Source organism: Mustelus asterias, chromosome 12, assembly GCF_964213995.1.
Source record: "Mustelus asterias chromosome 12, sMusAst1.hap1.1, whole genome shotgun sequence".
Classification (NCBI taxonomy): Eukaryota; Metazoa; Chordata; class Chondrichthyes; order Carcharhiniformes; family Triakidae; genus Mustelus; species Mustelus asterias.
Window position 1 is genome coordinate 65330051 of NC_135812.1, and position 16083 is coordinate 65346133.

The 16083-nt window shown below is 42.3% G+C and overlaps 1 protein-coding gene across 1 annotated transcript in view; it reads left to right on the forward strand.

Moving 5' to 3' along the window:
• Positions 1 to 281: 281 nt before the first annotated feature.
• Positions 282 to 16083, forward strand: part of glp2r (glucagon-like peptide 2 receptor) — an 80407-nt gene continuing 64605 nt past the window's right edge. The window contains exon 1 of the mRNA XM_078225976.1: positions 282 to 662. Coding sequence (XP_078082102.1) covers positions 570 to 662 — 93 coding nt within the window. The 5' untranslated portion in view covers positions 282 to 569. The remainder of the gene's footprint in view (positions 663 to 16083) is intronic.

The window sequence follows — 16083 nt, forward strand, 5'->3', positions numbered from 1 at the left end:
AAGTTCGCTGCAGTGTTAGTGTAAGCCTACTTGTGGCTAATAAATAAACTTTAACTTTAAATAAAATCTGCTAAGTTTTTCACTCTAAGATGAACAAATTCAACACCTTGTACTCTTTGATCAGTACACCATGAGTGACAGAGATTGTCCCTTCCAATCAAGTGTGATTGTGTAGGTATGTTTCTATGGTAACTGCCTGCATTTATTTGGCTATGATTGGTAGAGAGAAGTTTAGGAATTGGGTGGAGAGTATGATACAGAAAGCAATTGCTGGCAACAGCACACACTGCAGAGACAGAGGCTGGACTTTTCTCTCCAAGGGAATATCTCCCGCAACATTAACTTTGAAGCTGGGTTGAATGTGAATCTTTTTTTAAAAAAAGATCAATTAAATTGTGACATTAGAGGTTAGAGGTCTTGAAACATTCGATTGATCGAAAGAATCTGATGGGAGCTGCTGTTAGCTGAATGATTCAAGAAGACAGTAGCTGGGGGAAAGTTTAGGGCTGGGGGGAGAATTACATGTTCTTCGACAACTTTGCTGACAGTTTATACGGAAGCAAGCTGCAATGAAACTCTTCAGTGGAAGCACGGACGAGGGACTAAATTCGACCCAGTGGCTGCATCGTTTACTCTTTGTGACATTGCTACAACTAATGCAAGTGAGTATATCTGAGAAGGTGCTTTGTACAAACAAATCCACACCAAAAAAACAACAGTGGATAGTTTAACCTTGTTTTTTAAATTATATTTATTTGTCAGTTTGAAACAGAATAAGTTCCAGCAAATGTTTTCTCTCTAACACAAAGTTGTAACATTCTCTGTGCTTTGTTTTCTGCTAGTATATTTGCATTAAGTTCTCATCTATACTTTGTAACTAAGTCCTTAATCTGGTTAAATAGACAAACATCTGTGTAAAAGGAAATAGCACGGGGAATTTAATTGGAGCACTAAAAACAGAACAGCGAAGAAAAAACCCCAAATTTTTATTTTAAAATGTGTTCCCTGAAATTTCCCATTATGAGCATTGTATTTCAAACCATCTAGTTTTGGGCTATAAAGCTCCTGTGTTTCCCACTTTGTGCTACGTTACTGGTCAGACAAGAACCTAAGAAATGAGGAGGGAGAGATCGCTGCTATTGAACCCTAGACCTTCCTGGTTAAACCAACAGAGGTTCCGGACATATGAATATTTATTTTTGAAAACCATTCTCTCCTCTTTAGCAAAGAGTTGATATTAAGAAAGGAAGCCTGTGCGTACCCATTCCGGTTTATGCTGGAATTTGAGCTCTATTAGTCCAGGATTATTGCTCTCATAACATAACCACAACACCACCACTCTGGGAGTAAGGAGCATTGAGGTCAGTGGAACAAGCTTAAAAAGCCCTCATTGCTAAGATGGATTGCTGTTTTGCAATGTGAACATTTGATACTGGTCAATGCTGGGAATATTTCCACTTTATGAGGAGCCTGCTTCAGCTCCAACTTAAATGTCTGGATATACCCGTCACTTCTACTGAGTGTTCAGCGATTTGAATATAAATTTCAGTGTTAAATGCAGCCAGCGTTTGTGAATCTTAATTTCAAAGAAAGTCAATTGATCAGCGGTGAGTTAGATACACAAAACACTCCAACAGGTGGTTCTGGATTGCTGACAACTTGCATTTTTCATCATTCTGCAGACAGACAGAAAATAAACCTGAGCGGACAAACATTTAGAATAACGAGTTATTAGCAAAACAATTTCAGTTTAAATATTAGTGATCAACAGACCTTGCATAAATCAAATATTGCATCCAGTGAGAAACATTTAAATAGTTTAAGAGGAAGTTGACTGGTATTCTTAACTGATTTTTAAAAATATATACATTTTTGTAAATAATTCAACCAAATTAACTTCCATTTTTAAAAAATTGCTTCTGATATGTAAATTGAGATGAGATTGCTATCGCTGTTTGAACCTCCGTTATTTCTAGATGTCTTTATGTTGAGAAGTTGAATTACAAGTTAATTCAATTTTTCTTATTGATTCAGTAATTACGCAGCTGACGGGCTTGAAGTAACTGTAGTCATTGATCGGAAATAAAAGATTTTGAAACTTTATGGGGAAGTTGTCGATTATGTTGCACTAGTATGAAATGAGCCAGAGCAAGTCACCAACCACTTCACATCTCTCTCGATTTTTATTTCCAGTGAAGTCAATTGGAAAAAAAATGCCAATTTGTTGTCTCCCATGTTATACTCTCACACTGAGTCAACATTTACCCTCATGTCTTTTTGAGAAACTTAGCAATGACAACTGATGTGGGGTATATGCCACTGCTCCCTCACCCTTTCCTGATGCAACAACTAGTCAAGGCAATAATAAGCGTTAGATGGGTGACATGGTAGTTAGCACTGCTGCCTCACAGCGCCGGGGACCTGGGTTTGATTCCTGGCTTGGGTCACTGTCTGCGCAGAGTCTGCACATTCTCCCCGGGTCTGCGTGGGTTTTCATTCCACAGTCTGAAAGACGTGCTGATTAGGTGCATTGGCCATGCTAAATTCTCCCTCAGTGTAGCCGAACAGGCGCTGTAGTGCGGCGACGAGGGGATTTTCACGGTAACTTCATTGCAGTGTTAATATAAGCCAACTTGTGACACTAATAAATAAACTTAAGCTTCAAAGAAAAATTAAATTATCTTCTCTATCTCTTTTTTTACATGTTCTTTTTCTTTCATTTGCACTTTCTGTCTCTTTCTTTCATAGTCTCGTACTTTCTTCCTTGTCCTTATTCCTCTTTCCATCATCCCTCTCTCTGTCTCTCTCCCCTCATCAAATTCATTGCTTTATTAAATGTAATTGACCCTTTGATTGAAGATTGTAAGTGATTTTGTTGTAATAGTCATTTTCTTGGGCAACTAAAATATCCCACACCACAAGCCACCTGTTTTTTTTTGGGTAAAAAAACTCCTTTTCACCAATTTCCTCCTCACCTTGCATTAAGTTGATCTTTCTCTACGCCCTAGCTATGACTGTAACACTGCATTCTGCAGTCTCTCCTTTCCGTCTCCCCTATGTACTCTATGAACGGTATGCTTTGTCTGTATAGTGTGAAATAAACAATACCTTTCACTGTATACCGATACACGTGACAATAATAAATTGAATCAAAAGCTTTCAGCTTTATCCACATTTTTTGATTGCTCTGTATTGTTTCTCATTTTGCCTCTGGCATCCTTTATGGAATTGTCAACATTTCATATTTCTTTGCGTCATGTCAATTTGAAAATTTGAGAGCTTGGTAGAGGGATTCTGGTTACTTTTCAGGTCATGAATCAGATAGCCTCCTGATGGTGACTGCCCCCCGATAGGAATTAAAAACAAAACACTTGCTTACCTCGCTGTTTTTTCCTTTGAGGCAACAGGGAGAGCTCCAAGTTTGTATTTTCAAACAGAAGGTGTCAGGTACTGCACCAATAACTGCTGTTTGCTGATCACATTACTCAGCCCGTACACCAGAGGTTACTACTAGGACTCTTGATATCATTCCGTTTGCCACTTTACCATTTGAACTCAGATCCACATCACTGTATTTTCCCAGAATTTTCTAAGATTCGTTTCACGGGGGATCGCTGGCTGGGTCAGCATTTATTGCCCATCTTTAGTTGCCCTTCAGAAGGTGGTGGTGAGCTGCCTTCTTGAACCGCCGCAGTCTCTGAGCCATAGGTACACCTACAGTGCTGTTAGGGAAGGAATTTCAGTATTTTGACCCAGCGACAATGAAGGACTGACGATATATTTCCAAGTCAGGATAGTGAGCGACTGGGGGGGGGAACTTCCAGGTGGTGGTGTTCCCAGGTATCTGCTGCTCTTGTCCTTCTAGATGCTAGCAGTCGTGGGTTTAGAAGGTGAAGTACTGAAAATGATTTCTCATATAGGATGGGATTTTCCAGCCACGCTCGCCCCAAATCCAGAAAATTCCACCCGGGGTCAAGAGAGCTTCTCGTGGTCTGTGTCTTGCCCGCTACGATTTCCGTGACGGGTGGGACGGCAAAACTCTGGCCATAATTTTTTACATCTGAAATTGTCTTTCTGAACCATGATGTGCGGATGCCGGTGTTGGACTGGGGTGGGAACAGTAAGAAGTCTCATAACACCAGGTTAAAGTTCAACAGGTTTATTTGGAATCACGAGCTTTCGGAGCGTTGCTCCTTCATCAGGTGAGTAGCCTGATAGTAGTACTCACTTGATGAAAGGGTAGCGCTCTAAAAGCTCGTGATTGCAAATAAATCTGTTGGACTTTAACCTGGTGTTGTGAGACTTCTTACTGTTCTTCTGAGAGCAGGATAGTGTAAGGGAAGATTTAAGAAAGGTGTAGAAAATTAGGAGGAACTTGAAGGTGTAAATGGCGGGAAACTGTCTACAGCCATCAGGATCATTATCTTGAGGGTTCAGGTTTAAGGTAACTGATAAAAGAATTGGAGGGAAGGGGGAGATGAGAAAACATTTTCTTAATGCAGTGAGTTGCTATGAGCTGGAATGCACCATGTGAAAGTATATTGTAAGCAGATTCAATAGTAACTTTCCAAAGGGAATTGTATAAAAACATGAAAAGGAATGGTTTGCAGGGACATGGGGAAAGTGGGGCTAATTGTATATTTCTATCAAAGGGCCAGCCCAGGTATGATAGGCTGTATGGTCTCCATCTGTGTTGTATGATTCTTTGAGATAGTTGAAAGCCTTTGCTATTATCAGCTGTGATTATGCGGAATACCCAGAGCGAGCATTTGAACTTGTGACCTGTGCAGGTTAAAAACAATAATGTGATTGGAAATTGTTTAGTTTGGGCAATGATTTGGAACTGACCACCCTCATAAACTGCCCATGTTTCCCGTAAACTGGCTCTACACTGTTGACAGAGTCCGTTCAAAAGCTTGCAAATTCAGTGGTCATTTGCACATTGTCACATTCTGTGGCTGGATTGAGTTTCAGCCAAGAAACAGAAGGGATAATGGCAAACTATTATGGCTGAGTTTGTCAATCAGTCTTTGGCATTGACTCTCTCTCACTCTTGGTCTCTTTGCTCTCGCTCTCGCTCTCTCTTCAAGCGCATGATTTTGGATGATGAATCACTGCAGCGTTCAGGCAGTGCTGCGCTGTTGGAGGTTCCATCTTTTGAGCGAGACTGAATTTAACTGAGGCGACTTGTTTTAATGTCAATGATTCCATGCTGATTTTTGAAAAAAGAGTAGGGGAGTTCCCATTCTCCTGGTCCATATTTATCCCTCAATCAACATCACCGAAACAGAGTTTCAGACCATTATCTCATTGCCATTTGTAAACATAGAAACATAGAAGATGAGAGCAGGAGAAGACCATTCGGCCCTTCGAGCCTGCTCCGCCATTCATTACAATCATGGGTGATCGTCCAACTCAATAGCCTATGCTTTCTCCCCAGAATCTTTGATCCCGTTCGCCCCAAGTGCTATATCTAGCAGCCATTTGAATACATTCAATATTTTGGCATCAACCACTTCCTGTGGTAATGAATTCCACAGGCTCACCACTCTTTGGGTGAAGAAATGTCTCCTCATCTCCATCCTAAATGGTCTACCCTGAATCCTCAGACTGTGTAGTATCTTAATGTGTGCAAACTGGCTGACCTGTTTCCTATAAATGACATTAGTGGCGACATTTCGAATGTACTTCGTAGATAGTAAAGTAAGCCATATTGAGGCGTACTGAGGTTGTGAAAGACATGAAATGCAAGTTCTATTTTTATCCGATGGAACCTGACGCACTTGAAATCTGCACTTGAAATTGAAGTGTGGCAAAGAAGTTTGATAAAGCTGTAACCAGCCTCACAGATCTGAGCTACAAGGATAAATGAGAAAAATTCAGACCACTTAACTTTGGTGGAAGGTGGCAGAGGGGAGAGGTCTCAGATACTAAACAAGAAAGTCAAGGTAAATCTGCAGGAGTATTTTGAGGTAAAGTAAAACCACAAGGACGCAGGCAGAGGTTGAAACCAATGAAGCGCAAATTTAGAGCTGTTAGGAAGATGAAATTGGATGGGATTTTACGGTCTCGCTCAAGCGAGACTGGAAATTCCCGCCAGAGGTCAACAGAAATTTCCGTTGTCGGACCCTCGCCCCCACCGATTCCGTGGCAGGCGAAGTGGTGGAGCTCCGGCGAAAGTGTAACATCATCTGAAATTGAATCCCAGACAGAGGAGTGGAGGTATTCAAGAACATAGTGTGATGTGAAGAGCAAGAGAAATGTCCCCTTTTTTATGGCACATCGCTGTGTTATGATGGGTGAAGCAACCTCCCTCTTTTGTATTTACCCTGTGAATTCTGCTGATCATTTTGAGGATTGCAGCAATATCCTTGCATCCATTAATCAAAGTCCACCAATTCTCTGAAGTAAATGTTATTAGCTTCCTAGTGTTACATCTAAGAATTTGCACAAAATTTCACTTTAAAAATGTTAGGTCAGTTTGAAAACAAAAAAGTTTTTAGAACAGTCGTGGAAAAGATTGCAGCTTGTGATTAATTCAATACATTAATGATTGGTAGTTAAGGTTGCATAATCAAATTATAAGGATTTCTGTATTTTCATGTGACCCAGGCATATACAGTAAAATACATTTTTTGCTCAATTTGGATTTTATCTGAATTGTTACCAGGCAAAAAATAAATTTTAAATATTCACCTACTTACTGAAATATTCCTGTGGCATAAAATTGAAAGCAATTAGGACAGATTTCCTGTCTAATTGACTATGACGCTAATGGCACTCACCAATATTTATGCATTAATAGTGCAGAAAAGTCAGGTGAGGAGCAGATGTGAAGCCTTAAATGTGAAAATGTTTCTGTCTGAGTTGCCTTGCTCCACTGTTAATGTCATCAAAACAGCATCTTGTTGTCAGTCTCAGCGAAGAGGTGCATTCAGTGCCTTGAAGTTATTGACTCAGTGGTTAGCGCTGTTGCCTCACAGCTCCAGGGACCCAGGTTCAATTCTGGCCTTGGGTGACTGTCCGTGTGGAGTTTGCACATTTTCTTCGTGTCTGTGTGGGTTTCCTCCGGATGCTCCGGTTTCCTCCCACAGTCACAAAAGGTGCGGGTTAGGTGGATTCGCCGTACTAAATTGCCCCTTAGTGTCCAAAGATTTGCAGAGTAAATGTGTGGGGTTGCGGGGGGTGGGCTCTGTCAGAGTGTCGGTGTGGACCCAATGGGCCGAATGACCTCCTTCGGCACTGTAGGGATTCTATAACTCTATGAAAGACAATTTTGATCTGAAGGGTAAAGGGACAAGTCTAACTAACAGCAGTTGATTCTCCTGATGCAATAAAATTTGGTTCATTGCTAACTGATAAAGAGAGATCAGCAGAACTTTGAAACCGGTTTATAAATTGCGCAAATGAAACTAATTATTGCGGTTTATGTATTTTTCTCTTATTTCGCATTGGTATATGTAATTATATTCATGACTTAAATGTGATGGCTGCTGAAAGTGCGTGTGAAGGAACATCATAACAAATAGGAGCACGGTGAGGCCATTTGGCCCATCGAGCCTACTACACTATTCGGTAAGATCATGGCTGATCTGATTGTGGCCTTAACTCAGGATTATTTTCACTGGAATTTAGAAGAGTGAGAGGGAACCTCATAGAAACTGATAAAATTCTAACAAGGTTAGACAGGGCAGATTCAGAATGAATGTTCCCAATGGTAGGGGAGTCCAGAACTAGGGATCATAGTTTGAGGATAAGGGGTAAACCTTTTAGAACTAAGGTGAGGAGAAATTTCTTCACCCAGAGGATGGTGAATGTGTGGAATTCACTACTGCAGAATGTGGTTGAAGCCAAAATGTTGTCTGATTTCAAGAAGAAATTAGATGTAGCTCTAGGCACTAAAGGGATATGAGGGGAGGAGGGATCAGGATATTGAATTTGATGATCAGCCATGATCAAAATGAATGGCAGAGCAGCCTCGAAGGGCAGAATGGCCTACTCCTGGCTTCTAGTTTCTATGTAACTCCATTTTTCTGTCTGCCCCGATTATTTTTTTTTAACTAAAGTATTTATAAACTTTGCAAGTCAAGAAGATGGTGTCAGATATGTCTGAAATTATATTTTGGTAATGCAAGTAGCTTGCAGAACAAATAAGAAGAAAGTTAAATAAGCTAATCTTACTGACCCACAAAGTTGCCCAGGGAATCAGAATCAAAGACAACAGGAGAGGATGAAGAGAACTTTAGAATATTGTTAACCAGACCCCATAACAATGCATGGGTTTACAAATCCAGTACACTCAGTGTACTTCAACTTGGGGCCGTCGGTTAGCTCAGTTGGCTGGGTGGCTGATTAGCGATGCAGAACGACGCCAATAGCTGAGGTTATTCATGAAGGCCCCATCTTCTCAACCATTCCTCCTCGCCTGAGGTGCGGTGATCCTCACCACCAAACCGCTCTCGTCCTCAAAGAGGAGAGCAACTTATGGTCATCTGGGACTACGGTGACTTTATCTTTACACCAGTGCACAAAAAAACCATGCCCTTGTTCCTAACTCCGCCAGGTTGAGTTTTGATGGTTCCCATTCCCTGCTGAGGTAAAAGAGGACTACAGCTAAAGTTTATTTATTAGTGTCACAAGTAGGCTTATATTAACATAGCAATGAAGTTACTGTGAAAATCCCCTACACTCCGGCCACACTTGTTCAGGTACACCCGGAGGAAACCCACGCAGGCTTGGGGAGAACGTGCAATTCTGCACAGTCAGTGACCCAAGCCAGGAATCGAACCCACGTCCCTGGCGTTGTGAGGCAGAAATGCTAACCACTGTGTCACTGTGCTGCCCTGAAACGAGAAGAGGATTTTGTTTTAAACCATGGACGACTTTCAGTGAGTCGCTGCTTCAAACTGCAGCTGAGTTTGATACCATATATTTATCATGAAAAGGAGGGTATATTAGAGAGGGATATTATAGAGCTCCAGATACATTCTTAAGGTAAGAGTTGGTATGGTTTTTATTGCCGAATACCACTGCCACCTAAGGAGGGGAAGTTACACTGAGAAATGACCAGCAGCAGCCACCTGCTGCCTTCGATTGAATGACACAGTTTGTCTGGAAATTAGAGATGCAGGCAATAAAGGAACATCTGTCATTATGGCTGAGCTACCAATCAGGACTACTTGTATGCCAAATGGCAAAAACAGCAAATGATAGACAGAGCTAAGCGATTCCACAACCAACGGATCAGATCAAAGCTCTGCAGTCCTTCCACATCCAATCGTAAATGGTGGTGGGCAATTAAACAACTCACTGAAGGAGGAGGCTCCACAAATATTCCCATCCCCAATGATGGAGGAGCCCAGCACATCAGTGCAAAAGATAAGGCTGACTGACGTATTCGCAGTAATCTTCAGCCAGAAGTGCCGAGTGGATGGCCCATCTCGGCCTCCTCCAGTAGTCCCCAGCATCTCAGATGCCAATCTCCAGCCAATTCGATTTACTCCACGTGATATCAAGAAACGATTGGAGGCACTGGATACTGCAAAGGCAATGGGCTCTGATAACATTCCGGCAATAGTACTGAAGACTTGTGCTCCAGAACTTGCCGCTCCTTTAGCCAAGCTCTTCCAGTACAGTTACAACACTGGCATCTACCCAACAGTGTGGAAAATTGCCCAGGTATGTCCTGTATACAAAGAGCAGGACAAATCCCACCCAGTCAATTACCGCCCAATCAGTTTACTCTCGATTATCAGTAAAATGACCTGCTCAGCAATATCCTGTTCAGTGATGCCCAGTTTGGGTTTTGCCAGGGTCACTCAGCTCCTGACCTCATTACAGCCTTGGTTCAAACATGGACAAAAGAGGTGAATAGCAGAGGTGAGGTGAGAGTGACAGCCCTTGATATCAAGGCTGCATTCAACTGAGTATGGCATCAAGGAGCTTTAGTGAAACTGGAATCAATGGGTATCAGGGGGCAAACTTTCCACCGGTTGGAGTCATAGCTGCTACATAGGAAGATGATTGTGGTTGTGGAGGGTCAGTCATCTCAGCTTCAGGACATCTCCGCAGGAGTCCCTCAGGGTAGTGTACTGGACCCAACAATCATCAGCTGCTTCATCAATGACCTCCCTCCATCATAAGGTCAGAAGTGGGGATGTTCACCGATGATTGCACAATGTTCAGCACCATTCACAACTCCTCAGATACTGAAGCAGTACATGTTCAAATGCAAAAAGATCTGCACAATTCCAGGCTTGGACTGACAAGTGGCAAGTAACATTCGCGCCAGACATTGACCATCACCAATAAGAGACACTCTAACCACCGCCCCTTGACATTAAATGGTGTTACCATCACTGAATCTCCCATTGTCAACATCCTTGGGGTTACCATTGACCAGAAACTCAACTGGACTCACCACAAAAACACAAGAGCAGGTCAGAGGTTAGGAATACTGTGGCGAGTAATTCATCTCCTGACTCCCCAAAGCCTATCCACCATCTACAAGGTATAAGTCAGGAGTGTGATGGAATGGTCCCCACTTGCCTGGATGGGTGCAGTTCCAATAACACTCAAGAAGCTCGACACCATCCAAGACAAAGCAGTCTCTTGATTGGCACCACATCTACAAACATTCAATCCCTCTACCGACGCTCAGTAGCAGCAATGTGTACTATCTACAGGATGCATTGCAGCAATTCACCAAAGGCCCTTAGACAGCACCTTCCAAACCCATGTGCACTTCCATCTAGAAGGACAAGGGCAGCTGATACATGGGAACATCACCACCTGCAAATTCCCCTCCAAGCCACTCACCATCCTGACTTGGAAATATATCGCCGTTCCTTCGAATTCGCTGGGTTCAAATCCTAGAATTCCCTCCTGAACAGCATTGTGGGTCCACCCTCAGAACATGGACTGCAGCGATTCAAGAAGGCAGCTCACCACCACCTTCTCAAGGGCAACTAGGGATGGGCAATAAATGCTAGCTAGCCAATGACGCCCATGTCCCACGAATGGATAATTAAAAATTATAATCTGCATATAAATTGGGCAAATCAAATTAGTCACAGTTCCATAGAGGAAGAAATCCTGGAGCGTATGCAGGATGGTTTTCTGGACCAATACATTGGTCTAGGCTGGGTACTGTGTAATGAGAAAGGAATAATTGGCAATCTAGTTGTGTGGGACCCATTGGGGATGAGCGACCATAATATCATAGAATTTTACATCAAGATGGAGAGTGAGGTAATTGATTCTGAGACTAGGGTCCTGAATCTTAATAAAGGAAACTAAGATGGTATGAGGCGTGAGTTGGCTATGATAGATTGGGAAATGTCACTTAAAGGAATGACAGTGGATAGACAATGGCAAAGATTCAAGGAGCACATGGGTGAACTCCAACAATTGTTTATTCCTGTTTGGAACAAAATTAAAACTGGAAGTGTGGCCAAACCATGGCTTCCAAGGAAAATTAGAGATAGTATTAGATCCAAGGAAGAAGCATATAAATTGGCCAAGAGAAACAACAGACCTGAGGATTGGGCACAGTTTAAAATTCAGCAAAGGAGAGCCAAGAGACTGGTTAAGAAGGGGAAAATAGAGTACAAGAGTAAGCTTGGGGGGAACACAAAAACTGACTGTAAAATGTTCTATAGGTATGTGAGGAGAAGCCGATTGGTGAAGACAAATGTAGGTCCCTTACAGTCAGAAACAGGGGAATTTATTATGGGAAACAAAGAAATGATTGACCAGCTGAATACATACTTTGGTTCTGTCTTCACAAAGGAAGACACAAATAAGATATCAGAAATGTTGGAGAACACAAGGTTTAGCGAGAGGGAGGAATTGAAGGAGATCAGTATAACGAGAGAAATGGTTTTGGGGAAACTAATGGGATTGAAGGCTTATAAATGTCCAGGGCCTGATAATCTACATCACAGAGTGCTTAAAAAAGTGGCCTGAGAAATAATGGATGCATTGGTGGTCATCTTCCAAAATTCTATAGACTCTGGAACAGTTCCTATAGATTGGAGGGTAGCTAAGATAGCTAAACTATTTAAGAAGGGAGGTAGAAAGAAAACAGAGAATTGTAGACCAGTAAGCTTGACATTGGCAGTGGGAAAAATTCTAGAATCCATTATCAAATATTTTGCAGCACAGCATTTGGAAAACAGTGGCAGAATTGGACAGAGTAGGCATGGATTTGCGAAGGGAAATCATGTTTGACAAATCTACTGGAATTCTTCAAGGATGTAACTGGTAGAGTTGATGAGGGGGAGCCAGTGGATGTGGTTTATTTGGACTTTCAGAAGGCTTTTAACCCAAGTCCCACATAAGAGATTAGCGTGTTAAAATTAAAACACATGGGATTGGGGGCAGTGTATTGAGAAGGACAGAAAACTGGTTGGCAGACACGAAAACAAAGAATAGGAATAAAAGGGTCTTTTTCCAAATGGCAGGCAGTGACTAGTGGGGTACTGCAAAGATCAGTGCTGTGACCCCAACTTTTCACTATATATATTAATGATTTAGATGAGGGAATTAAATGCAATATCTCCAAGTTTGCAGATGACACAAAACTGGGTGGGAGGGTGAGCTGTGTGGAGGACACAGAGATGCTTCAGTGTGATTTGGACAAGTTGAATGAATGGGCAAATGAATGGCAGATGCAGAATAATTTGGATAAATTTGAGGATATCCACTTTGTAGCAAAAATGGGAAGGCAGATTACTGTCTGAATGGTTGTAAACTAGGAAAGGGGAATATGCAACGAGACCTGGGTGTCCTTGTGCACCAGTCACTGAAGGGTAAGTGTGCAGGTGCAGCAGGCAGTAAAAAAGGCAAATGGTATGTTGGCCTTCATAGCAAGAGGATTTGAGTACAGGAGCAGGGATGTCTTGCTGCAATTATACAAGACCTTGGTGAGGCCACACCTGGAATATTGTGTAGTTTTGGTCTCCTTATCTAAGGAAGAATGTTTTTGCTTGAGAGGGAGTGCAGAGAAGGTTTACCAGACTGATTCCTGGGATTGCAGGACTGACATATGAGGAGAGATTGAGTCAGTTAGGATTGTATTCGCTGGAATTCAGAGGAATGAGGGGGGATCTCATAGAAACTGATAAAATTCTAACAGGACTAGACAGAGTACATGCAAGAAGGATGTTCCTGATGGTGGGGTGTCCAGAACTAGGGATCATGGTCTGAGGAGACAGGATAGACCGCTTGGAACAGAGATAAGGAGAAATTTCTTCACTCAAAAGCTGGTTAACCTGTGGAATTGGCTACTACAGAAAGTAGTTGAGGCCAAAACATTGAAGCAGTTCGACATAGCATTTGGGGAAAAGTGGAATCAAAGGATATGGGAGGGAAGGTGGGATCAGGCTATTGAGTTGGATGATCAGCCATGATCATAATGAATGGCAGAGCAGGCTCGAAGGGCTGAATGGCCTCCTCCTGCTCCTATTTTCTATGTTTCTATGTTATATCAAGGTGCCAGTCAGCAATGTAAAAATAGCTGAGGTACAATGTGTAAGATTATGGTTTGTTATCTCTTAAATTCTGTGAATTCAGTCACATAACCACATGGGCTGCACGTAGTTCTTTGATCAGAGCTCAGTCTGCTTCATATCAGTCGGAACCCTGAACTCGATCTGGTTGTAACGCGATTGGGTGAGTAATGGGCGCAATTCCATTTAAAGAGACACGATCATCCTTGTAAAAGCTCCCTTGCTACCAGGTAACGATATAGATGGGTGTCTGTGTCAAAAATTGTACTTAAAAAGTGAATCTGAAAAACTTGCAGGGCTCCACAATTTGCATTTTTACTATTCATAGAATCATAGAATCCCTGCGGTACAGAAGGAGGCCATTCGGCCCATTGAGCCTGCACTGACAACAATCCCACCCTATCCCCGTAACCCCACATATTTACCCTGCTAATCCCCCTCAAACTAGGGTCAATTTAGCATGACCAATCAACCTAATCCGCACATTTTAGGACTGTGGGAGGAAACCGGAGCACCCTGAGGAAACCTATCCAGATCGTTAGACAGTCTAAACTCCAAAAAGTAAACTGTGTATCAAAGGGGATGCCGAAAGTTAGTTAGAAGTTTAACAACACCAGGTTAAAGTCCAACAGGAAAGTTAGTTAAACAGCACAGAAACAGAGTCACTCAAGGCCAAGGGAAGCAATCTCCCAAGCAACCAGCTAGTGCCATGGAGAAAAGCACCCCCGCCTGTGAGATCAATGTCCTGCAATTTCAGCCCAGTGCTTTCAAGGATTTGACACTCTGGCAAACTGTGCAAGGCCAAAACATCTAACCACACAGCAGACCCAAAGATGATTCATAAAGTTGAGACTGCACATCAAGAGGACACGCAGTCATGCTTCTTGGCTGAGATCAAAGATCCTGGATTTTTGTATTGGAATGCAGACATTTTGATAATAGCCATCTCTTAAATTGGACATGGGAACTAGTGTTGCGATTTTATCAGACAAATACACATGGCTGTAAGATTCTGGCTTTGAACACCAGACACACCACATTATGGGTGGGAGGATTCCAACTTCTGGCCATAAGCATGATTCTGGAACCACCACAAATGTATGGTGGCAAACAAACTGTTGAACCGATGTATGTCAGCTGTACTAAGTCTTTACTCTCTTGAACAGAAATGCCTGTTTAGCCCTGAATCTCCTCACAATGGCAGAAGTTGTCAAGACAATGACTGTCCAAAATTATACAGATTGCAAGGTCCCCAGAGCTCTAATGAGTAAGAATATCCTTACTGGGATGGAACTGTCCTCTCTCTTTGCAGAGCAGCTTTGTCCATTTTTTGTTACAGGTGTCGGAAAGCCCTCATTGGTCAGAGCAGCCAACCACTCAGTTGGTTACTATGACACCTTCAGTTGAGGATAGGCAAGATAATAAACAACAACCAGAAGAATCTCAGCCTCCAGCTCTGACGACTGTCAGTGAGGTCAACACTGCAACCACAGAGCAAGTGCTGCAATGCCCAGCCAGCATGACGGTGCACGGACCATGCCAGAACTAAGTAGAAGTTGTCCATTGGCAGTAGCTCACTGCACATCCAAATGCAAGGGTGTGTTTGCTAAAAAACAACATTCCGCATAACAGGAATGTCCACCTGCCATCATAGAGGATATCACCATGACCCACACAGCGAAGAAAGAAGAGGAAAAAAATGACATGAAGATAAACACAAAGTTTGTCCACCCTGCAAGAAATGGGATGGAATAATTGGCATCTATCACTGCTGAATTGACAAAGAGCAATTCAATACTAAGGAATGGAAAAGGAGGATAAAAATATTCCAGCTGCCAGGATACTTCCAAATCAACAAAGTTTACCTGAAACCTACAACTCTTAGAACGAATGAGCTATGGGAGAGTTATACGGACTCTGGGCCACCTGAACCGATGAACTCAGAGACTTGAAGGGGAGAGATGGGGTGGTAATAATGATGCAAATACATGGGGTAAACTAGAATAATTTGAAATACATTGAATAAGGACTGGGGAAGGTGCAGTATTAGGGTCTGGCACATAAAGGGTTAATGTGGGACTGCACACAGTACCGCCCCGCTCACAGGGTGATATAAGAGAACACATAACCCATACCTAGGGGCCAGTCTAATGTTAGACCAAGCCGTGTATACAAGCAAACATGGAGACAGCTCCGAGCTTGAACCTTTTGCTTTTATATGTACATAGTTCTTGTAGTCAATAAATACATACGTAACCTTTTTCTTTTTTATTAATTTTTATTCCATCCAAAAAACTAAACTCAAATTGAATCCAATTCATGGTCCCCAAGAGAGGGACAAACAAGAACCAAGCTGACAAGGTGAGACACTGTACCCCATCCTGGGCTTGATCTGATGCTTGATCTTAGCCAAGAGGCCAAAATGCCTTTGAAAAATTGCAACAGGTGATGACACAGTTAAACTTCATTGGTTACCCTAGACCTTGACTCTACCCCAGCATGGGAGATCAACCTGCCTGATCATTGGCTCTTCCCTGACAGATAACCTATTTTTAAGACTACAGTAACTTAC